The following is a 24,699-nucleotide window of genomic DNA, read 5'->3' as shown; positions in this document are numbered from 1 at the left end:
CAGGGACTTTAAAAAAAAACCTTACTGTTTAACTTTCAAACCTGACCTTCCAAGCTTGGCATGAGTCCCACAATTTACAATGAGCTATTTTATATGGCACATAAGAATCATTAACTTCACATCTCAGTAATACCTCTATCTAAAACAATTAACTACTGTTACTGTAAACAATGTTTTGTGATGATTTTGTTGTTTTTAAAACTTAAAGTCAGTACCCATTCATATTTTAGCATCTGAATAATATGGATAAGCCTTTTAAATGTATTGGGAGTGGAGAAATAGACCCAGCTTCAGGAAGCATATTGCTTGTAGTGAGCTGGCATATGAAGGAGAGTGCAACATAGAATGGAACTGGGATTTGTGAACCCTGGTGTATCTGGCCCACTGTATTACCCAGCTTTCAGCAGCACAAAAAAAAAGCTGCTGCCACCAGAGCTGTCTGTTCAGAGAAGTGATAGCTTCTGTGATGTGCAAACAAAGTGTTTCTCGTTATTAGAGCAATCATTTGTTAAATTTTTTTAAGTGGATGATGGGACTCATTTGGCATTGAATCAGTATTTCAAATACAACCTTTTGCTACTGCTGCTCAGCTTCCATCATAAACCTCAGTAGTATTTTTATACTCATTGACATGCTTCACTAAATTTGGGTCTGGTGCAGTTCAGGCTTAGCAGAAATGTAACTAAGTTTTTAGCGTGATAGACCATGACAGGTTTGAAGATCTTTGCTCTTTAGACTCTCAAATACTTTAAAAAAAAAAATCTTTCTTGCAACAGGTGCACACCTGGGTCATCTATCACTAACTGTAAAAGAACACATAGCAGAAAACCACCCAACGTCATCAGGAATTTTAAATTGCATTTCAGCATAAAGTAGATGAGAAAAAAAGTCAGAAACATTTGCATGGTTTATTTCTATATTATTACTGAGATGACTTCTAGTCAGAAAGCTCTTTCCAAAATAATTAACATAGGATACATTTAATCTGAAAGTATTGTCTATTGTTTATATCTTGCTGTAATGGGATTTAAATAATAGAATTTGCTTACTGTTAGGCCTTGCTCTCCCTTTGGTCCAGTTTTGCCCTGCAACAGTGATTGTTAATTAAGTTACTGCAATTAGTTAGTAACACTGTAATTCAGGATATGACTTCATCAATACCATTATTAGAATAATACTTGGCCAATAAGAACTTTGGCTAGAAAAATCATGTTCTTGTGGTATTATCTTGTGTGTGCAATATCTACAACCTCCTAAGGTGGTGAGGTTTTCACAGGAATTGGACGACCTCAATCTCCCACTAGATCACTGTTTGTCAGTTCACATTAGAAATGGTAATCTGTGCAAAGCTTTCATGTCTGTCATGTTGTGTTTGTTTCCTTTCTCAGGAAAGGAGGTATTACTGTATACTTCCCTGAAACCAGGTATGAATAGTCAGAGTTCTGCTTCATCATATGTGAGTCTAATAGAGCCAGTGTCAGGGCAAGAACGGCAATGGTGTTTTTATATCCCTGCTTAATAATACGCAAATGTCATAATAGACGGGCACCTCATTTTGCTTTCTAGCTTTTGGGGACCTGCACATCAGCAGAAGTTACTGTTTTGCTTCCCTTCATCTGTTCATCAGCTTTGAGGGAAGGTCCAAGCTATAGTTACTTGATAGACATGGAATAGAATTGCATAGTTTTGTCTTAAAACAAGGCAATTGTCTTTCACAGTCTTAAGAAAGAGACCACGTCTTTCTCAAGATGTGGGAAATGAGAAATTTATCTGGGAAATGTGGTATTCAGCATGGAAATGTCTTTCCTATGCTTTAAATAGTTTTCATGCTTTCAGTTTATGAGGTATTTCAGATTGTATGTAGTTATATAGCAGGCACACAAACCACAGCTTTACTTTTAAGCAGTTTAAGAAAACAGACATGATAAACTTGAGTTACTCACAGGTTCTCCAGATAATCCAGGGTCACCCACATCACCTTTTTCTCCTTTTTTCCCCTTTTCACCTGTAGCTCCTCGATCTCCCTTTAAAACCATGTTGGTAAGCAGACAGAAAGCGCACGTCAGTTTTTACTACACTTTGCACGTTTCTCTCTAGCTGCCCCTGTTGAATTCACCTTTAGCTTCTGACATGAGTTAGAAATCTTTTTTGGACATTATTTAAATCAATTGGTATTTGTGAATTTTTTGAATAACTTGTAGTATTGGCTAAGCATTTTAATGGGAAAAAATAGCAGACACAGTTTGAACATTAAACCATCTCAAACAAGTCCATGCAGACAGAGCTGTTTCATGAGATATTGCATGATGGCCATTATTATCTGTGTCTGAGAAAAATAAAATAACAGTAGGGAAATTCAGAAGAAAGACAAGCAGGCAATTGGAATGAATAATGAGAAGGTCACTCTGAGAAACCTTTTGGCCCAGAAAAGGCATTTGGAATAACAAACAGATGAATTAGTGCCTCCTGGTTTGATTTTTAGTAGGTTATGGGACTTCGTACAGCCTTTCTGAGCTGATATGATCACATCCAAAAGCTGATCCCAACCCATATTTCTCATTTTCTTAACATTGATGTAGTCCCCAGATTTTCCAAAGTGGGTGGGTAAAAGAAAGACATAGATTTTAGACCTAATATCAATATTTCGTCAAGTTGCAGTAGAAGATAAGTCTCATATGATAATAAAATAAGCAACACTGAAAGAGATGCTGGTATAAAATATTAAAATGTGAATCACGTGAATTACTGGGGTTTTCCCAAATCCCCATTCCTTTTCAACAGAATTCACGTACCCTCAATGAGAGCTGACTGTATGTTGACTCAGTCTAGGACTTCATCTCTGATTTAGATATCATACCTTCTGTCCCAAAAGCCCTTCTCCAGGGGGGCCTCTTGGTCCTGGCATTCCTTGAATTCCTTGTTCCCCCTGATGATAATCCAGGTAGTGATATTAATCCTTTGTGTTAATCATTCATCATACATTAATTTTAAATTTAAAAGAAAAAGTGTTTCAAACTGTATTTTAACAAGTGCCTCGATACACTTGGGGCAACAGCTTATTGAGTTAACTTACATTTCTTGAAGGCTTCATAAGGATATATATCAAAAAACTCTATTACCATTACTAGTTCTAATTCTCCTGTTCCTTCTTTCTATCCTGTTTTATTTGTTATCATTCCTCCTTTCTTATTTCTGTCTTGAGTCTGTCTCATCTGGGAAAAAATTGATATTGCACATAGATTCAGGATAGAGACTCTTTCTCTACCATAGGTGGTGGTTTACATAACTACTTCACACTGCCTCTGTGGGCATGAGACTTGGGGAAGAGGAAATTGCATTTTTAATGTTATAAGGCTATTGTTTCACTGATAAAAGACGGCCCTGCTTCCTCATTCCTCAATACACATGTCGTTGGGCTTCTTGTTTACAGCAGTAGTGATAGAACATACTTTCTAGGTGCTCATGTTTCCTTCTCATTTTCTAGCCTGAGGCTCTGATCATAAAAGAAAAATGTGAAATCTCCTTAACGCTGTGCTGCTCAAACTGACCACTCAACACAGGTTAAATATTGAAGACACTGAGTCTTTTTACCTTAATTCCTTGAATACCTTCACCAGGAGGTCCCAGAGCACCTGGTGGTCCTGGGCGTCCGATGGCTCCCTAGAGAGAAACCCTGCATATGTTAAATACAATATTTATATAATTTTATAATAAAAATACACAATAAATTGTTACACCAGCATGTAATTTCCTGTCCATCCTCTACCAAATTGATGCTCTTTTGTAAGTAGTGAGGATAAGATTGCTCTAGCTGACAAAGTCTCTTTTTACGCTTTATCAGATTGTTAAAATCCAGTTTATACTTCAAAGAAGTCACTCAGGGCTTAATGCTCATTGAATATGAATAGCCTTGCTGATAGAGATATACGTTGCACTGAAGGATGGACTGTATTGGTGGGACATTTGGGACTGAATTAAGATTTAAGAGAGGATTCTTATTGTTGTGTTATCTTTCATCTCATTTAAGCTTTACACAGTAAGACCTATAGAGATACATATTAATGTGGCATTACAAATATACTTGTTGCTAGTTGATAAGCTAGTTTTTAAAGAACTTTAGAGAAAATATTATTTCAGTTCCGTGTTATTCATAGGAAGCAATTAAAAGCCACATAGCACAATATTAATTTTATACCTATTCCAGTATCCCTGCATGAAATTCTCTGTTTCCTCATTTGTGAGGATCCTGTGCACATGCCGGTCCTTGTGACTAACACTGGCCGAGGAAGTGCTTAACCACTGCTTACTTCTGGACTTAGCCTTCATGCCAATATGAACTGAATCTCTGGGACCAATAAGCCACATTGTACAGGTAATACATTAATTATTATGGTGAAAAATCTTTGCATTTCACCTTGTTCAGTTTATTTATATTTACATTCTAAATCAGTTCATTGTATTAATAGACTTCTAAAGCTGAGCTGTAGGAGCATAAGAGTTTCCAATCTGGGAGGTTTCATTGTGAAAATTACTTTTTATAGTTACAGTTATTTCCAGGCCTATGTCGTGGTCCTTTTTGCAGGGATTAGTCATCATGTTGGTTATTAGATCATTATTGGTTTACTTTTTACAGTAAAACAGAGGAATTAATTCTAGAAGATAGGAGACATAATTGTTTAAACAGCTTACTTTTGATCCTGGCAGGCCTTCTCCTGGGGGACCTGGGAGACCAACTGGTCCTCTACTACCGGGGTCACCCTGAAAGTCAATACTTTAAAAAATAAGTAGTGAATACCAAAGTTTAAATTATCTATAGATACCTGCATCTGTTGTACTTAAATGGGGCAAAGAGAGGAGAATTAGTGAACAGCACAGTGCAAGTCTGAGCAATGCTAACCCATGAATACTGTGGTCAGGACAAGAAAGTTATTTGGGATAAACAGTGGTCAAAACATCTTCAAGACATGTACAGTCAATTATGCAATAGTTACATAGGAATTACAATTCCCATATTATAAGATGAGCTCCATGTTCCCTAAACCAAAAATGAAAAAGTTTTTGCTTCCTGCCTGTCATTTGAATCAGACTATGTGTTCACATTGGCACTGTTCTAGCTTTTTCCTGTCAGTGCCTTCAGACAGGAGTCTGAGGTGAGTGGAAAAAAAGATCTAAATAATTTTAAGAGACATTAAGTATATTTAAATACCTGTGGTCAATCCTTCAATTGCCTGTATATATCCAATAATCCTGAAGTCACCATCAGGATGAGTTCTGAAATGAAACTTGAAGATCTTCTATGTGATCTACCTTTTATATACTGACAGGTAAGTTAAAGCTGGATTAAAAAGGTATTCTGATTGTGACCTATGGGTAGAAATTACATCTGCATGAAGTGGAGTGCACACATGCATTTACTTTTCTAGAAGTTAAAGTCTGTACCTTAGGTCCTGGTAGTCCAACTCCATCTGGGCCTTGTTCACCAGGAATCCCAGGAAGGCCTGGCAAGCCCTGAAATCATATGCACATACAGAATATAAATTTAATTTATGGCTATATTGACTACATGCTTTTGTTAACAGTAATATGGTAATATCTTGAATATATTGTCTTTTAGTGGTATCACTGTGGTCTACAATTGGTTAAATTCCACTCTAATAAGCCAGACGTGGTGCCAGTGGCATTTGCATGTGTGTTGCCTGTCATGCAGGAGGCTTGCATGTGTTTGGAGACAGAGGAGTCTGATCTGGAGAGGCAGGTGCAGAAGCAATTCTTCATTGAATTGCACAAAAATCTCAGGAAGTATTAAAAATTGCATTCCAATTTCCATTTGACATTAATTGTTTTTTATTCCTCAGTGTGGCAATTGCATGCCTTTTTACCATTGTCGTTAGCACAGATAAATGCTAGTGTGTCACCAAACTCCCTGATTCTAGCCAGCAATCTTCCAGGGACTTCCTTACTGTACAGGCATATACAGTTCATTACTGTACAGGGCTGGTGGAGCACACTGTCAAGCAGATTAGATACATGAGGCCAGTGCTGCATACATGTGCAAGGAAGTGAGAGGAAGAAACCTTTTCTTTTTGTATCCTTTTTGCAGGGATTCATCACATTTACCAGTAAAGACCTCTGTAAAGGGCTGTAAAGCAGATCAATTCTTTGCCACATTTCCAACAACCTGATGACCAGAACTGAGGATGGTTTGCTCTTCTGGCTCTTTTGAGAGTAACTGCTTTTTTAGTGGATCTAGAATGTATGTGGACACAGCTGCTTAGCTGTACTATATTCTCCTGTTTGGGAATACATTTTGTTTGGTTTGGCAAAAGACAGTATCCGGCATCAAGACATTGAGAGAACTGATTGAAACATCAGTGATACTATAGCAAAAAATATTCCCCACTTGGAATATGTTACATTGTGTAATCAGAAGTGGACGACACGGAAGATCTTGGACTATTTCACTGGGAGATTTCTTTTTCCTTCTATGATGAAATGCATTCCCATAGTTAAGGAGCTTTTTTAGACTTTTAGAGCGCAAATCTTTCCTAGCATGTCAGCCACGTAGGCAATCACTTTGGTGTAGCACCTATTTGTTCCCAATTCACATTAAAAAAAAGTCTATAAACTTACAGGTGGGCCAGGATAACCGTCTCCTTTTGGCCCAAAGGGCCCGGGTGGTCCTGGAAGACCTCGGTCACCCTGGTGAAGGCAGGAAAAACAGATGAGGTGAATGCCAAAACCATTGCTGGCAGAAAATTTTCCACAAAAGTGAAACTTCTTTGGCAAGTATACGGTACTTTGATTTTATCTATCCGCTAAGGTATTTTACTATCTGAATGATTTTTGTAGGTTATTAATCCTGGACTGAAACTGGGATATTTAATAGCCTGAAGATTTACAGGATCTTTCATTGCTAAGCCACTAATTTGAATCGTTTTCAAGAGCTCTGTCTTGAACAACTTCAGTTGCGTTTCCCATAATTTTATCATGCTTATTATTGTTCCAGCTTTGGGAGAACAAGCCCAAATTGACAGACAGCCAAAAGTCTAGCATGGGAACTGAATTACTCAGTAGCTGCTTTATGTAATTCTTATAATTGAAGATAGATAAACTGCTGCGGAGTATTGGGAAACCTCCACAGCTCTGCACATGCTGTGTGTTTGTGTGGTGAGACAAAGGATGTAGGGCAGAGGACAACAATGGTTTGTGTGACCAATTTTAAAACTGTTGTTTTCTATCACAAGGTTCATGTCTGGTTTTGTTCCTCCAGATCTGTATCTTCCTATAATGCTGCAGAACCTCATTAAACCTATTGAGTATAACAGGAGCTTCCTATTGGAGATGTACAGTTAAGCTCCTTTCATGGATCCAGATAGCTGGAGTATCTCAGGAAGAGATTTACCAGGGAAACTAAGAGGACTTTAATCCTCTCAGCCATACTGGATGGTGCAGTGAATTGCTCAGTTACAACTGGATAGATGATCATGGTTGTGTTTGTCCCTGTAGATACCAAAATATGGGTATGAATAACAGTAGCAAGCAAAGGTCCATGAAAAATAATTTAAAAAGTGAGACTGTAAGAGGTTTTGCCTTGTACAGTTCAGTGCAGATATGTGTCTGTGAGTGAAGCAACAGCAAAACCACTGATACTGACAAAGACAGCAAAAAGTGAAGGGCATAGTCACAGAATCATGCAGTGCTGCCCAGTTGAAAGACCTCTGGCGGCTTAAGGCTGAGGGAGAGACTTACGTCTCTCAGCAAAGGACCTGCTTGCTGTTGAGGGATGCCTGTTGGATACCCAGAAATAGGGCAATATGAACTTCTCTGAATTAAATGAACTGTACCAGAAAAGTACATGATTCCATCATCACTATCATCTCCCCTGATGAAAAAAAAATCAGGATCTTGAAAACCATTAACTGGTCAAAACCGGCTAGAGATTGTTCCACGTTTCTCATGCTTCTGTTACTGTGTTCAGTTCACTCAAAGAGCAAGGGATAACGGCTCTACTCAAAAGTACTAAAACATTCACTAGGTTGAAAAAAAAAAAGTGTCAGGGATATGGTTTATTTTGAGAAGCAAAGGTTTGTATGTCCCAGCTTTCTTGCTATTCAAACAAAATCCGCCTGGAATGAAGAGCAGCTTACAAAAGTTGAATCTAGGCAACCCTGAGGCAGTACTACAGAAGTGCTAGAGAGAAGTCCTGAGAGATTAGCTACTTGTTAACATACTTCTTCCAGTATCTAAGGCATCTCTTCTCATATTGCCAGTTTGGCCTATGTCCTGGTATCTTTTTTGGAGTCTGTGGATTTCCCTGTGTCAAAATTAGGAATGAAGCAAAGGAGCCTGCCTGAGAAAAAATAGCTACGCTTTACAGGTAGACTGTTGTAAACACATAAATCAGGTGTTCAGTCTGTATTCACTCCTCATTAATTAAACCCAGTGATTTTTCTCCTAGTTCTCTGCCATGAAAGCTTATAGTTCAAGGAGTCCGGAAGATTGACTATCCATGGTTTTCTGGCTCTGCGAATTGTTATACTTTGCCACCATTGTCCAACAAACACATTAAGAACTGTAATGAACAAACACTTGGCCATCCTAGGCTATTTGCTGTTGCTCATTGAAATCCTGCCTTATTTCACAGTTCTGTCAGAAATTAGTTTACCAATTTAGGAGCTACCTTTGCCCCAGGAAGCCCAAAACCTGGTTCTCCAATTGGTCCAGCAAGACCAGGTAACCCAATGTCACCCTGCAATGAAGAAAATATATATTCTAGTTATGTATCTTATTAAACACCAGCCACAGACTGTGGGTTTGGATTTCTGTTATACACATTTATATATATAAAATTAATAGCTAATTTTATTTATTGCCATTGCAAGCATAAACCACCAAAAGCATAAAAAAGAAAAGTATTTTGATATCCAGGGTTGCCTAAAATAAAGAAATTAACATAGGTAGGCCACAGCTCAGGCTGCCATACAGTTAATACCAGGGTATGGTGGTAACTAGACTGGATACAGTTCATAACTGTTCGTTTCTAGTTGAGCTCATAAGGCTAAATTATTTGCACGAATAATAGCATAGACTACTTCACAGTTTTCACCCTGTGTTTATAAGAATTAGGAGCTGGAGAGTGGATGTTACCTTTGGTCCAGGCACAGCTCTGCCAGGAGGGCCTGGCATTCCAAGGCGTCCTGGTGTACCAGGTTCTCCCTGTAGTGAAGGAGAGCAAAACCTTTTTTTCAGAAAAAAAAATTTCTGAAAGTGAGCATAGGCCTCTTGTAGAGAAAGCATTTATGTAATAATTTGTAACATTGCATTAAAATTCTGTTAGAATTTCTAATATTCTATTCTACGTGGAGTGAAATCTGACTACTTGAAGAATTGATAAAAAGGCTGATTCTGATTTCTTAATGGAAATGAGGGTCTTCTCAGTCACTGAACAAATGGATGTTATTAGAAATCTCCTTCTAATGTATTCAAGACTTGGTTCAGCTCATCCAGCACTGCAGACTTCCTGCCCAGCTGTGCAGGTCTACTGAAAACATGTATTTTTCTGTTAGAGTAGATTTTTATAAACAGTTCTTTCAGTGTACTTTTTCACCCCTATTTTTCCTCTTCTAGAAGATAGGGGTAAAATACCTATTTTAAAGAGTGTGTGGAAATACACACTCTTGTGTATATAGATAGCAAAAGACTTCACATGAAAGTGGAAGACAAACTTGGAGTAGCCCTTCTTTCACTTTCAGTGAGTACTGAGTGTTTGAATAGCAGCTCCAAATCCATAAAAGTATATCAGCCATGAGTCAGTGTAAGGGAAAATAAAGTGCTGTCACATATGTACATGCCATATATAATCTATCTTCCTAAATATCTCATCATAAAAATACCAGTATTAGTGTCCCTTAACTTTCTTCAAGCTGACAGGGAAGCAATATGTTAAATGCAAAGTTTATTTAAAAATCCTTCTAGATGTTTTTAGGGATCACAGTGCACCTTGCTAAGGGAAGCTGTTGCTGAATTTTAATTATCGTTTAAGTAGCAAGTTAATTCCAGGACAGTTTTTTCCAAGACCCAGAACAAAGCACAAAGTTAGGTGCCTATATTACAGACACATAACGTGGTAATAAACCTACTTTAGCTCCAGCAGGTCCAGGCACTCCTGTTGGTCCTGGTAATCCACGTATTCCTCTCTGACCTTGATCTCCCTACAAAAATAGAGAAGACATGTCACATACCAAATAATATTAAGAACGCGTTAACTGAAATTAGTTGTAAATATCAGTGAAAGACAGTGAAATTCTGTCTTCTAGCTGGTGCACATAAAATCATAGAATCATAGCATAGTTAGGGTTGTTAGTAAGAAATTCTTACCTTTTCCCCCTGTATTCCAATCCCTGCAGGACCTTCAGGACCTCTAAGACCAGGTAACCCTGGTTCACCCTTGAACAGAAAAATCAAAGCAGCATTTCAGAGTACTGTATAGACATGGTGCAAGATCAACTCTGTATTCACTTGAATAAGCTCATTAAAATCATAGATCTTTTGGAGTCAGTGGCAAAACTCCCACTGATGTCAGTGGACCCAGGATTTTCTTTCCATATTCAGAAGCAACCATTGTAAAACTCTGTGTGGAATGCATGAAGTAATGCATGTATGTAATCTTTATTGGAGTTTCTGAATTTAGGAAAATACCCTGATTGGAGGGCTATGGAAGGTTGCCTCTAGCCATTCTAGTGGTTTCGCTTCTGAGTTGCAGGGCACTTTGTGGATTAAAAAGATCCTAGAACTGTAAACAAGATAAGACACGTGCCCCTCCCCTTTCCACCCTCCCCCCCCCAAAAAAAAAAAAAAAAAATTAAAGGAAAAAGAAAAAGTTTTACCTAAAAAAGTATGTTTGAAAGAATTTCTCCTCCTCTCCCACTCACCCTCCCCACTGAAAAATGTGCTACTTTTCCGCTTGTCCATGAACACTCTCTCTTCTAGGTTTGGGTATCAGCACAGGGAGAACAGTAGAAATGCTTGGAGGGAAACAGGTAGACTGCAGAAAAAGATGAACCAACCTTTTGTCCTGGGGCTCCATCTTCTCCTGGAAGACCAGGCAGACCTGCCAGTCCTGAAGGGCCTGGCTCACCCTGACATCAATAAAAAGTCCTTCTATTAAATGCAGGTTTCATACTACTCTTTCTCTGAATCAAGGAAATCTATCTTTAAAAGTTCACTTAACTGTGTTTATAGCAAACATTTATGTGTATGAACCCAAATCTTGCTGGTTTTCTATCAACACAACTCTCTCATATCTGGAACAATCCTATTGTCAGATTGTTTGAACTGTAAATTTTGTCCGTGTGATTGATATTATTAGCTAATAATGCTCCAAATCATTCTTAAAAAATAATGCCATCATTTCATGAAGTGGCAGCATTTGAAGTAAATATCAAATAGAGCTGACTGTGACATGACGATTGACATTTTGCTGGTGAGTATCAGTGCAAATCTATTAATGGCAGTAGAATTCTTATCTGATTATTTCTGTAAGGTTCAAGAGCTTGACCTGATTCTAGATGAAATAAGATCATTTGCGGTCAAATATGTTCACTCAGCATTACCATATTTTGTGAAATTAAAGAAAGAAATTTAAGAGTTTCTTTCCTTTTCCAACCGGTGTCCCAAATCCCTAACAAACAAAAGCAAAACCAGGATAGTCCACCATCACAAAAGTACTTTTTCATCTATTCCCATATTTTATGTTAATATGGTTGTTAATGACATAGGGACTGGTTAATATCTTGGTCACTTCGGCACTCAGATAATCTAGTTACTTGCTTAGAGTTTCCTTTCCTCTAAGCAAGAGTGCTTTCAACCTCGTATCACAGCTTGTGTCCCATTTGAAGGTGTGAGGATGTAGCTGCTGCTCTATTACATCCTATCCTGCATGAAAAGGGAAGAAGCAGCACAATAACCACTGTTCAGTGCTTTTTTTCACCAGCTCTGGCTATAGCTGAGCTTACGCTGGGAACTGTGAGTTCTGGCAACTGTTCAATATTCTTGATGGTATGCTGGACAGAGCTTTAGCTGAGCTGTATGCAACTCTGACTTGAGCACTGGCCAGGCAGGTGGAAATTTTCAGTCACTACTTTTGTACAGAACTGGGGTATTTAAAATGTTCCTATTTCTGGAGGTTATTGAAAGTCTGTGCTAAAAATTTTGAAGACTAAGAAGCTAAATTTGATTTCTAAACTTATTTTTATGTGCCTACAGAAAGGATACTCAGGAAAAACAAATTTCAAATTCAAATAAATAAATAAATAAAATAATTCCTCTATTAACAATGTACCTTAGAACCAGGTTCTCCAATACCTCTTTCTCCTGGCACTCCAGTCTCTCCTGGCAAACCTTGTTCACCCTGAAACAGAAATTAGTTTTTATAGCATTATAATGGAAAAAATACAGAAGCATATTCTTGGGTGCTTACATTTAAAAAAAGATTAGTCTTTAAATTCTTGAAGATTTTTGTCTTTAGTATGGTGTGTTAAACAGTTGGGCACAAAGACTAGGAATCTGTAGCATGATTTGAGCTGTCACCAAAAAGCTGTTGGTGGAAATGATTAATGCTGTAAATCTCTAATTATATGTCTTTTCCTGCCAAAGTAGCTGGTATTTCAGGAGCGTATCTGACATCCACAAACAATGCAGCTTTCTCTTTCTTTATACCAGTGGTAAAGCATATCCCTGTACAATCACTTAAAATGCAAAAGGTGATCACTGATGTTGCAAAATACTTTACCTGGCAGGAACCCTTGATGCTTAGACCTCTAGTTCCTTTATACTATGCTTTAATAGCCTTCAGTCATTCAAAACTTTCATCACCTCTTCCAGAAAATCACTTTACATCTTCAGCCCAAATACTTCAAGGCTGACATCTTTCTTTAACAGTCCTGTATTTTGCTAATCAGTCAAGGCTGAATTATTCTGCCAGTTTTCTTAACTGCTATATACAGTAAATACACAAAGTCAGGTGTGACAACAGGCAGCAGAAGTAACAAGACAAGCAGTAGGTCTGTAAAGTATGTATATTACCTTTCTGGAATAGAAACAGTACAGTGAGGATAAAAGATGATATTGAAATTTTGGTGGTGTTCTGTGTAAAGTGCAACTACTTTTTGGAATTGACTCACTATATCTGCATCTGATATAATGAAACTGCAAATTCAAGGCAGACAACCCTTTCTATAGAAGTGTATCGGACAAAGTACAGTTCACTATCGGGTATGTAGTACCTCAAAGGTTCTGTGGTGAACCAGGCCAAAACCTAACTAGATAGCTATGATATCTGTTTATCAAGACTTTTCAGTGGAATAGGATCTGCTGTACAGTTTGATAATATTAATAAAGAAAATAATTTCCTGCAACTATGTCAATACTTAGATTAGTATTCAGTACTTTAACAAGGATAAGGATAGAGACAGAGCATTTCTTAATCAGGAAATACAACAGTAAAAACAGCACAGTATCTTCTATTTCAGAAAACTCCCTAACCTTTGGTCCAGGTAGTCCCTGTCCTGGTAACCCTCTGGAGCCGGGTGGTCCTTTTGGGCCCTGAACTCCCTGAAAAGATTGGTTTATTATTAGAAAGAAAATATTATCTGTTATTACATATTTAATGTGAGGTGAGGGGTAAGTGAAAACTGCACCTTCTCTCCTTGAATTCCAATTCCAGGTAATCCAATTGGCCCAGGTAAACCTGGAGGACCAAATTCACCCTGGCAAACAAAGTACAATTGCTTAGTTATGTAAAGATACAGAAACAATCTGGGACAGCTCCTGTGTCAGTATATGCTGATTTAAATTCCCTTTAATCAGTGAAGTTGGGGATCTGACCTTTTGTCCTTCATATATACATTTATTCCCTGCTGGTTCAGTGGCAAACAACTGCTAGTCTTTTTATCCCTTTCTAAACCTTAACTTTCCCACAGAATCAGATGCTTTTTGTAACATTTCCTATTTTAATATGAAGAGATGTTAAAATAGGTTGTGAGAGTTTATTGGGCATAAATCTCTCTACAAAATACCTTATTATCCGGGCCCTATTGTAGGCACCTTGCCTCATTACACCTTTTGTTGTAAATATCAACCCTGTATTATGTAGATTTACTGGCACTTTGTTAACCTCCTGGTGTATTTACTGCTCACCTTTTCACCTTTTATGCTGATGCCTGGAAGGCCACGAGGGCCTTTTGGTCCATCAAAACCACGGTCTCCCTGCATGAAAAAATAATATGTTGTTTACTGTAGAAACACACATCTGTTTTCTCTGAAGTAACTAGAGACACTGTTTGCTCTGTCATTATGAAAAACAAAATAAGAACCAGAAAACAGCTTCTGAATCTGTTTTCCAGGATGCCAAAGAGGTCAGCTTTTCAAATGAGCTTGAAACTGCTGATGAAAGAGCTGAACAAGCTTTTTTTTAATCTTTCTGCCCACCTCAGTTGCTTAAGATCCTGTCCTGCTTTCCCTCAAATCAATAGCAGAACCACAACTAATTTAAATGTAAGCAGGGCTGAGTAATGAGACTAAAACAAAGCTGAATTCTGCTTATTTGTCTAATGGGTTAATCTCATTAAAGTGTGGCAATGAGGATCTGGTTCTCACTAAGAATTTTGTGAGGATAAAGACCAGGCCAAACTGTATTGTTGCCTATTTCTAAATGTCATTGTCTTTCGAAATGTTTGTTTACAAAAACAGTACTCTTGGGGAAAATGAAGGCTACTAATAAAGACATAAATATTGTGCTTTCTTGTACTTCCGCTAATAGAACATGTAAAGACAGATGTTAGCTTGTGTAAATTGTCACAGAATCACCCAAGACAATGAAGTGATGTCCCAGACAGGTCTCTTCTCTCCCTTGTAACTGATTCCACCATTTTAACTAGAACACCTGCCTTCATTTTCCTTTTTACTGAGCTGTGAGCTTGTAGTAAAATTGTTCAGAAGAAAGCAACTGTAAAATTTACTTTAGATTAATAAATCACCTGTTTAAAATGTGCTTAAACCAGAGAGCTGACATACTTGGCCACTGTAAATAAGACCAGATATATGTATAGACTCTGTTGATACATGCTTGATGCCAGATTAGATTTGGCAGTAAAAAGTACCACATTTCAATGGAATCAAGAGTTCCAATAATGCTGGCAGACTTCCAATTTGATTATTTTATTCTGCCTATCTATCTCAGTCGCTCAATACTTGTGGCTAGATCATGCAGTCTTCTGTACTTGTTCCCACTGTGCATTGTGTTGCTGCTTATTAGCTGTAGTGTTTCTTCCCATACAAATTGGTATTTCAGTGGCAATGGAGTGATCACTAAATACTTTTTCTTCAAATCATTTTTTGTTTGCCATCAACAATGAAGTTAGACAAGTCATATAATCATAAAATACATACTGGATGTTTGAAGATTCTATGTTGCTAGCTGACCACAGTATTGTGCTAAGCAAAAGCACTAAGATTTTTAGTAAAGACACATCTGGGGCCTGCATCTGTAAAACAATTTTTTATTGTTTTCCTGACAAAAATTGCCTTGGTGCATGCATAGCTCATATACAAGCTGTGTCACTTTGTTACTGTAAACAAAGGTCAAAGTGACAACTTAGCCTGGGAGCTGGTTTTCAGCAGTTGGCAAAAGGGATTAGCACTGAGTCCACCCATGCAGGTGCAACTACTACTGTCATTACTTTCACTGGATCTGAAAATTAGTAACAGCAGCTTTCTTTTCCCACAAACTGAATTTAGACTTCTGCTAAAAGGCATAAATCTGTGGCTAAGGTATTTCAGAAGCTTAGAAACCTGTCTTCAGTGACAGCAAAGATCTCTAAGGATTTAGAAAAGAGCATCAATGACCCCTAAATTTTTCATCTAGGAATCATTTGTACAATATTTTATTTAAAGTCAGATGCTGGAGGCTGTTTTAAAATTATAGCTGGAATTCTTTTCAGGCTTAGATCCCACAAATCAAGCATCAGGTGAATTAAATATCGACTTTACAGGCCCCAATGACTAGCTCTGTCTAGAAGTCATGTTCAGACCACCTGAATTCTATGAAAATATATTGGGTTAACTGATGCCAAATGTTAATATTAAGTTAGAAGCTACTTTCTCAGATTCCTGTGTTTTCTATGGACTTGTTTTGGCATGTATTCATTTAATGGTACTGCTCTGGTCTTAAAATTCTTCAACTGCTGTACCTTTGCTCCTGGAAGCCCTTCTCCTGGTGAACCTCTTTCACCTTGAACACCTTGTGGTCCTTGAGGCCCCTGTTAATGTATGTTTGAAATGGCTTAGAATATGTATTAATCACTCAAATCAAAAGCAGCAAGTTCTATGTCATTGTCAGTTTCAAGTATGTCTTTAAATGTTAGTGTAGTTATAACTTGTTAAAAATAATACAGTAATACGATATTCACAGGGAATAAATGATGAGTATTCTGGCCTGCAGCAATAACAAGGCAGACAGTTTTACATTTCTAGTTACTTATGAATCACAGGTTATGTAGCTGAAGTTCCTATTGCTTATACTTCCTAAATCTTCACTCCCTAAACTTGAGTATGGTTCACAAATTGTTACCAATCCTTATTAACATTACCAGTACAACCATGAGAGACAGGGAGAACCGGATTAAAGACCATGGACAGCAGTACTGAAGAAGATGTAGCTGTAGAGAGATCTGACTGTAATTGGTGAAGGGAATAGTAACATGACTTTCTCTTTTTGAAAGCAGACCTGATGGGAGCACAAGGAGAAAATAAGGCAACTAAAACTTTTCACTAAATGGAAGTCCAAAACCTGTGCATATTGAGCCTGCTTCACAGTATGTTCCCGCATCTTTATTTTTCCCTCTGGTTTATTCCTTGAGATTACACACACACACCACAGAATGCCAGTAGATTTGGCTCTGCATAAATATGCTTCTGTTTCTTCTGCAGAGAGCTTCAAAATTATGCATGGTTCTTAGGTTACACTGCATGCAGTCATAAAACTCCTTTGAAGCACATACACTTAAAAGTAAATTAGAAAAACACCCTTAGTATAATTTAAAAATCAGAATCTCTTATTATACCAGTACAGCGGTTGTGGCTAATAAAGATGCACACCACAGGCACCTTTTACTCCACAAAGTGGCTCTTTTCTCTACGCTGTTACTGAAGAGACTTGGGAAGCATTGCTGCCCCACTTTGATTGTCACCACTTGCCTTATTAGTAATGCTCTGTTCTGTGGGCTCTTCAACGAGAACTCCATCCTCTCCAGAGGTGTATTTTCAATCAGGCATGAGTTCAGTTTCCAAACTGTCTTTCTATTTTTCCTGGGAGCACCTCTTTTGAAATTATTATTACCTTTCCTTGTCTTATGAAAAAACTGCACAAAATTTCGCTCTTGTGGTTGCACTAGAGGTCTTTCAACCAAAAATTAGTTTGAGTCTGCCGGATTGTAAACAGCTCAGTAAAAGATGCTGTCTGACACTTTGGAAAAAAGCAACCTTAAAATTGGTGTAATTGTTTTCTGAATACCTCAAAGAGGTTGAGTTTACAGCCACCGGGAGGAGGAAGGGAAGGAAAAGAAGAAAGAGACTTCAGGGCCAAAACTACTATAGAATCTGAAAGTATATATATTTATATATATATTAATTTCTCTCACTGTTATTTCTGTAAAGGCAATACTGGTCAAATTGTTACCTGTGACCACCTATGCAATCTGAATATCTTTAAGAAGGTTGTTTAGGTTTGACTGTTTCTAACGTTACAGTGGTTGAAACAGTCTCTCCCTCAAAGCCATGCTGATGTGAATGTTCTAATGATACTGAAAAGCAGTCAACTTTGAAGTTACCACATGCAGATTTTAATCTATTGGGAACAGATTTATTTAAATATGTATGTGGTTTTACATAAGGTGGTATTTTTCTTAGCTGTTTCAGATATTAAGGTAATTAGAAAAGTTAAGGAACTGGAAACATTCCCAGTTTATTGAGGGAAATGAAAGTCAGACAATGTAGAACGTATGGGAGTGAGAACTAGTGGAAGAAAGAAAAGAGATGGTATTATTTAACACACATATATCCTTTTTAACAGAGAAGCACTAATAATTTTTCCTTTCTGTCCTGCTTCCCTCACACCAAATGAAAAATAGACATACCGTAAGTCCTGGCTCACCAGCTCCAGGTGGGCCAACAGGGCCTGGTCTTCCTGTCAAACCGATGTCACCCTTCAAACAAAGATGTGTTTTGAAAATGCCCGATTTAGATATTTTCATGTGCAGAGCATATAACAACTCATCAGGCATTCTGTGCCTGAAATAATTGATGTAGGGAAATACAGGAATGGCAGAGAAAATCTGTGTCCTCACAGCCATAAAGCATACAAGGCCCAACAGACACTGAACTGGTGCAGTTTCACAGCATTAGGATACAGCCTCAATTCTGCATTGAGAGAAGACAATGTTGAATCTAAATGGCTAATTATTCCCATCATATTCCTAGTACGTCATGTATCACTTACTGTCCTTTTCCAAGGAGTTAAAATTTTTATCATAGTGCTTTTTTCCTTATGCCAGTCATCCAAACCAACAAGCCTGTTTTTCACAGGATTTTTGTTTAAGACTATGTATGCATTTTACTCAGGCATACACTGCTTGGCTTAGTTATGCCAAGCGTAGGAACTACTGTAAAAAGTCCTTTGAAGTACATTCTTAAAATGTACTTTCCACCCTTCTCCCCTGAGCAGTTTTGATCAACATACAAAATACCTTTCCAGTACCACAAAACCAGCATTTGGAGGCTCAAATTTTCTCATCACCAGCAAGTATAGTCTCTCAGCTGTCTTGGTTTTCATTCTTACCTTACAATACATGTAATATAGAAGATGGGAGACACTTGTACCTTTGGGCCTGGCAGTCCTATTCCAGTCTCTCCAGGCAAGCCAGGTGGCCCAGGGAGACCTCTTTCACCCTTTTCAGAGAACAAAAAAATAAAGAGTTCTGCTTATAACATTAATGTTTAACATTTCTGTGTCTATGGAAATCAGTTTAACACAGGTTGTAAATTCATTTTTTGTGTATCCTGACTTTCAAGATACACATATACTCTTTGTATTCTACAAGGTTCTAAGAAAGGTCTTCTTCTTACGATTTGCTAGCAATGTCACATTAAACTGCATTCCCTGCATGAAGGGTATGGGGTATAAGGATAAAAGCATTATTGTTGTGAGGCTATATTAATACTATTAATACCTTTTAACATTAAGACAGAAGAAATAATGCAGTTCTTGCCTTTGATCCTTGCAGACCTTCAGGCCCTTGGTCTCCAGATTGTCCTTGTGGACCCTATTAAAACAGGAGGGATTTAACGAGATTTTTTCAAGCTTTTAGAACATGGCAGCTTGAAAAACAATTTCTAATTTGCTGTAGTCTGCACGAAAATTTGAGTTACAAATATTTTAAAACTGAAGCTTTCCATTCTGATGCATATATAGACTCAGTTACTCAGCTTACTTGGAGTTGGATCTGGTAACTGGGGGAGAGAAATTTTCTCTCCCTTTATTTGAATGCAATTAAAGGTAATATATAGTCAAGATTTACCGAAACATCCCAATGCTTAGGCCTTCAGTCCAAGAGTATTGGGATGAAAAAATACGAATGTTTCCATGTACTTCTGTGAGATAAAGAAATAGTTAAGATACTGAATGGGAAACGAGCGATTTTGGTTTTTATGGAACTGTATTGGCTGTAGTGTTTGAGACTGAATGAATTATAAGGATGTTTTATTTGTCTAGATTGCTCCTCCAAATTCTTCTTAATTTTGCTGGTTAAGAAGATTAATTTTGGATGCCTTGAATTCAGTGACTCAAAGATTCTATGACAGTGGTATGATATTATTTCATACTTTTTCATACTATTTCGTAGCTTTGAATCCAAGGGAACCAGGTATTGTTTGATTTATAGTTTTCTTTTTTTTTTTTTTTACCTGTAGCCCTCTTGCTCCTCTGGGGCCTACTAGACCTTCCGGACCCTGAAAGGCAAGTGGAAAAAAGGATACATTTATGTATACTTCGATTTGGTCACAACCACTTTTAGAGAACTTTTTACTAAAGTATCTTACTTAGATGTCTTTACATTAAAGTAAAAAGTAAAATCAAGAGAAGCTCAGCAGCCAGCAAGTGTTCAATAAATAGTTTAAAAACTGACTGTGGTAATCAGAATGCAGAGTAAATATAAACAGAGTTAATTATCAAGGACCAGTAATACAGGATTAAACTTATTTGTTTCATTTAAAATATTCACAGCAATGACACACCAAATCTTGACAATTGGTGTTAGAAACCTTGATTTCATTTTCACCTCTCATTTCCTTTGCTTACTACTTGAAGTCTTCTGCCTCTGTTAAAGTCAAGCAGAGCTTTAGCATTGTTATAGACTGGCTTAAGTTTGGGCCCCAAGAGGAATCACATAAAATATAGAAGGAAAATATAGAAGATATATGGAAAAAATATAGAAAAATATATAGAAAATTTAGAATATATTTAGAAAATATATTCTAAAATATAGAAAAAATATAGAAAATATAGAAGGAGCTGAGAAAGTTACTGAAAATGGTATCCTTGCTTACTTCACTTTTCTTAAACTGTCAGATGTTAATTTCCCTCAGCCTTGGAATTAATATTTGTCTTAAATCTATCACCATGGTTGTTACAGAGGAAACTGTAGTTTTTCTTTGTTTTAACTGTTTGCTGAAGGCATAACAACCTTTTGGCTACTTACTCTGTCTCCTTTTATCCCTGGGTTTCCACATTCGCCTCTTTCACCCTGGAAAGGAACAGGAATATTTATGAGGTATATTAAGCATATCATCCTTATTCTTTGGGTGCTTTAGTTGGACACCTAAATGATCTTCTATTCAGGACATATTATAGCATTTGTGCAGTAAGTTCATTTTGGAAGGAACACATCTTTAATTAGAGCTTGTGCAGCAGGTGGTAAGATGATGTTATTGTTCATTACTGGTATTTATAACAAATACAGCACAATACATAATAAATAAGAATAACATCAAATATCTGTGTGTAAGCAGAAGTTCTGACTGAGAGTAGTACCTTCTCTCCTTTATATCCAGATTTCCCCTGGGAAAATAAAAAAAAAGCAAAGCAGGTTGTGAGGATATATAACCCAAATGTAAGCATGTATTTGCACTACTAACATTCTACTGTCTAGAAGCATTTCACGTACTGAAGATGATCTCTGATAAACATGGCAATATGACTCTAAATACTGAAGCTACTGGTCATGATAGATACTGTTTTATGTGTGAACAAGCTTAGTCAGGGATTTTGATCATGTAAAAGCAGATCAACTAGAGTTCATATTTCCATCTTATTGAGGAACATGCTAAAATAAGAAAGCAAGAAAAAAGTCACTAATTAAAAAGGATGTAGTGAACAGATAAGAAAATGTAAAGTAGACTGATTCATATGTGAATGAATTCAGAGTTAAGCAGTAAGAGGCTGGTCCTACAGTTACTTCCTTATATGTATTTTGTTCGATTTTTTCATTGCTATGACACACTGGATTCTTTATTTGCCAAATGAAAAATTCAAACTGACCCAAAAAGATGCAGGCAGCGTGTCCATTTCTGGAAAGTTCTTAGATTATTATATCAGAGCTTTTCACACTTTTTAGGAGGACTATGCATTATTAGAGAGCATTTTCTAGATCACTCTTATAAGAAGGAATTATTTCTTTTCTTTAAGCAATGATAATGTTTTCATTTCTAGTGTTAATGAATCATTAGCTGGTAAACCAGAATGAATTCTAATCTTTTTTAAAAAAGGTATTTTGCCTTGAAGGAACACTAACTGCTCATGGGAAAAGAAGGTAAAAAATCTTTTTTTACCTCTATTCCATCTCGTCCTGGAATTCCATTGAGACCTGGCTCCCCCTATGAATAATCCAACATCAAGAGCAGTGAAATCAGTATAAGATAGTAGTGTCCTGATTAACTGATTAGACATCTCAGTGCAGTACAGGCAGCATACCAGCTCCCTCTTTTTACTGTTTCATGATTTTATACATTAGATATAAGCTTTTAATTTGTAAAGAATCTCAGTCTTTACTATATCAAAAGGGTGTAGGTGAAGTTTAAAACACTCACAGGTGGAAAGTACATGGGCACTATTAGGATAGTCTTTTTATATTAATGAAGTACCAACTCTTTCTCCTAAACCTGAAAAATCACATCACCTTTGTTCCTTTCAGGCCTGGAGCTCCATCATCACCAGTGCGACCCTTTTTACCCTGAAAACAATGAAATAAAATTAATAAAATCCTGATACGTTAGTCAACTAATCTCGTTTTACAATATATACACTTTTTTACACTTTTTTTTTTTTTTTATGTTTAGGATATTTGCTTCAGCCTCTTGCTCTCACTCTTGTGAGAGCGCTTTTCGAGAGCTTCTCAGATATTAATGTTTGATTTGGGGCTAGTTAGATCCACCTGGTCTGGTTGTCTCATTGTAAATAACAGGTGAATTACTGTTCCATACAGGAAAGTTGTTCCTTCCTGCCTTTTGAACTGCTGTGGCTAAAAGGAGAGCCTCAGCACATCACACTGCTCTTTTCAGGAGTGTCTGATGACATTCTCGGGTCTCTCTGTGGATTTCCTATTGGTATGACACTTCCATGCAATGTAACTAGCATTGAACATTCAACTTTTGATGTCTCAGGATTTGGGTTCAAACAATTTCCTAAAAAAAAGATCCAATAATCAAATAAATCTTGATTTACAATGTTTATTAGTTATTTGAGAAATGACAGCTACTTACAGCAGGGCCAGGAAGGCCTCTTTCCCCCTTCTCACAGTTACATGTGGCAGCCTGGGGACACTTTGAATGAAAATAGTCCAAATCAGCACATTTTAATAAAAGGGATAGAAAACACATGAACATTGCTTTTAAGTTACTGTATGTAACGACATGGTTATATTTACCTATTTTACAGAAATCTTTTAACTGTCAGTTTACCACTCATGAGGAATGTGTTCTCTTACACTCCATCCAAAAACCTTATCATTCCTACTCTTGGAATTTCAGTCATCTTGGTAATGGCTTTACCTCCAAATTATTCACAAGGTCAGTTTATTGGTGTGCTGTGTCTATGACTATAGATTTGGTTTGATTACTAGTCACTGCAGAGATAGCCAAGACAATGGGGTTAGAGAACATCTTACATCCTTGTTCCACTTCACTATACGTAGGATAGATCGCAGTTTAGCTTTAGCTTGATCCATAAATAAAACATGTTAGGGCTGTATACTTTTATGTAGTTAATGCAATTCATTGTAACAGCTTATAATTGTTCTTTTTCTTCTGCCATCTCTACTGTCATGTGTCTCAGATATCATTATGATATGTAGGATCTTTTTGAAACTTTAAAACCATTACAGAATACAGAATTATTACAGCTGCTGGGGTAATTTTTGGAAGAGGAATAAACAATGTTGTTTCTATTTTTGGTTTTATTATTTATTAAACTTCCACTAGATGTCTTGAAGTGAAGGGTTTAACTATCATTCTTACCTGAATATCACAATTAGTAACAATTTGTTTTCCCATGATAACACTGAATGTCTTGCTACTTCAGCATTTGTTTTGACAAAAATCAACATGCCAGTGGAAATGAATGAAAAATAAAGTGCTTTAAGTTTTGCAATCATTCAGAATATTTACCAGTTTCCTTGAGCTGCTCATCAGAACAGTCTTTGTCTAAGTGTACCTGAAGTAGGACTAACAACTTTAAAAGGAAAGTTAACATTAAAGTTAACACCATCTTCAGTCCCCCAAAATGGCAGCCAGACCTACCAGTGGCTGCAGGCAGGGTGACACAGTGTGGACAAACTGGAAAAGTGCAATGGTTGAGATTTGTTCGAGTTCCTTCCTTTTTTAAAACTATTAGGAAGAGCATTATGGGCCAGACCTGCACCACATTCAGCTCTGTGTCATGTTTTCTTATCCACTGAGTCTGTTGGATGATGTGCCAAGACATATCAGCAAATTCTCGCTAACCTCAATGCTCACTCATTGTTCTTTTTCAACTTCGAAAATTAGGAGGGAAAGTAATTGACATTAGGGTAGGAAATCGAAGCTCTGTCCTATAAACGTAAAAGCATGTTTTACTTGAAGGCAATCCCATTAGACTCAATATTTCACCAACTTCCTGAACTATCAGTTTTCCTGAATTATGTTTCCGTATAATTGTAAATGTTTGTATTAAGCAGTAGATCTGTACAGGAAAAAAACCCAAACAAAACAACTTACCTCTTCCTCAGAGAGATCTTTCTGTAAAGACAGATATTCAAAACAACATTAGAAACTTAAAGTCATAATCCAGCTCTACAGGAAGGACACTGAAAGATTGTAAAATAAATTGCTTCAGTAACTAGTTAATTAAAGTATGCAATTAACATATTAACTAACATTAATTAAGTTTTGATTTCTGAGAAACATTCTAGCAATCTCTCCATCCTAGAAATTAATTAAAATCATTAAATTCCTATTATAGATTGTTGACTGCACAAATCACTGACTCCCCTTGTCCAGCCACTGTCGTTTGCTAAAATTACATTGGTAAACAGACCTAAGCCAACATAGTATCTG

General features: G+C 37.1%; 1 protein-coding gene across 1 annotated transcript in view; it reads right to left on the bottom strand.

Moving 5' to 3' along the window:
* LOC308223275 (uncharacterized protein) overlaps positions 1-24,699 on the bottom strand; it is a gene marked incomplete at both ends in the record, with an annotated part of 33,995 nt that overhangs the window by 6,363 nt on the left and 2,933 nt on the right. The window contains 27 exons of the mRNA XM_080622030.1: positions 1,050-1,085; positions 1,944-2,024; positions 2,858-2,926; positions 3,592-3,660; positions 4,690-4,758; positions 5,440-5,508; positions 6,631-6,699; positions 8,681-8,749; positions 9,148-9,216; positions 10,140-10,211; positions 10,378-10,446; positions 11,067-11,138; positions 12,341-12,409; positions 13,543-13,611; positions 13,698-13,766; positions 14,197-14,265; positions 16,248-16,316; positions 18,192-18,260; positions 18,934-19,002; positions 19,323-19,376; positions 20,017-20,061; positions 20,811-20,855; positions 21,143-21,169; positions 21,940-21,984; positions 22,287-22,340; positions 22,870-22,929; positions 24,361-24,381. Coding sequence (XP_080478156.1) covers positions 1,050-1,085; positions 1,944-2,024; positions 2,858-2,926; positions 3,592-3,660; positions 4,690-4,758; positions 5,440-5,508; positions 6,631-6,699; positions 8,681-8,749; positions 9,148-9,216; positions 10,140-10,211; positions 10,378-10,446; positions 11,067-11,138; positions 12,341-12,409; positions 13,543-13,611; positions 13,698-13,766; positions 14,197-14,265; positions 16,248-16,316; positions 18,192-18,260; positions 18,934-19,002; positions 19,323-19,376; positions 20,017-20,061; positions 20,811-20,855; positions 21,143-21,169; positions 21,940-21,984; positions 22,287-22,340; positions 22,870-22,929; positions 24,361-24,381 — 1,647 coding nt within the window. The remainder of the gene's footprint in view (positions 1-1,049; positions 1,086-1,943; positions 2,025-2,857; positions 2,927-3,591; positions 3,661-4,689; positions 4,759-5,439; positions 5,509-6,630; positions 6,700-8,680; positions 8,750-9,147; positions 9,217-10,139; positions 10,212-10,377; positions 10,447-11,066; positions 11,139-12,340; positions 12,410-13,542; positions 13,612-13,697; positions 13,767-14,196; positions 14,266-16,247; positions 16,317-18,191; positions 18,261-18,933; positions 19,003-19,322; positions 19,377-20,016; positions 20,062-20,810; positions 20,856-21,142; positions 21,170-21,939; positions 21,985-22,286; positions 22,341-22,869; positions 22,930-24,360; positions 24,382-24,699) is intronic.

Source organism: Psittacula echo (assembly GCF_963264785.1).
Source record: "Psittacula echo genome assembly, chromosome: 6".
Lineage (NCBI taxonomy): Eukaryota > Metazoa > Chordata > Aves > Psittaciformes > Psittacidae > Psittacula > Psittacula echo.
The sequence above is the reverse complement of the archived record's forward strand: the minus strand, read 5'-3'. Positions and strand labels throughout refer to the sequence as shown.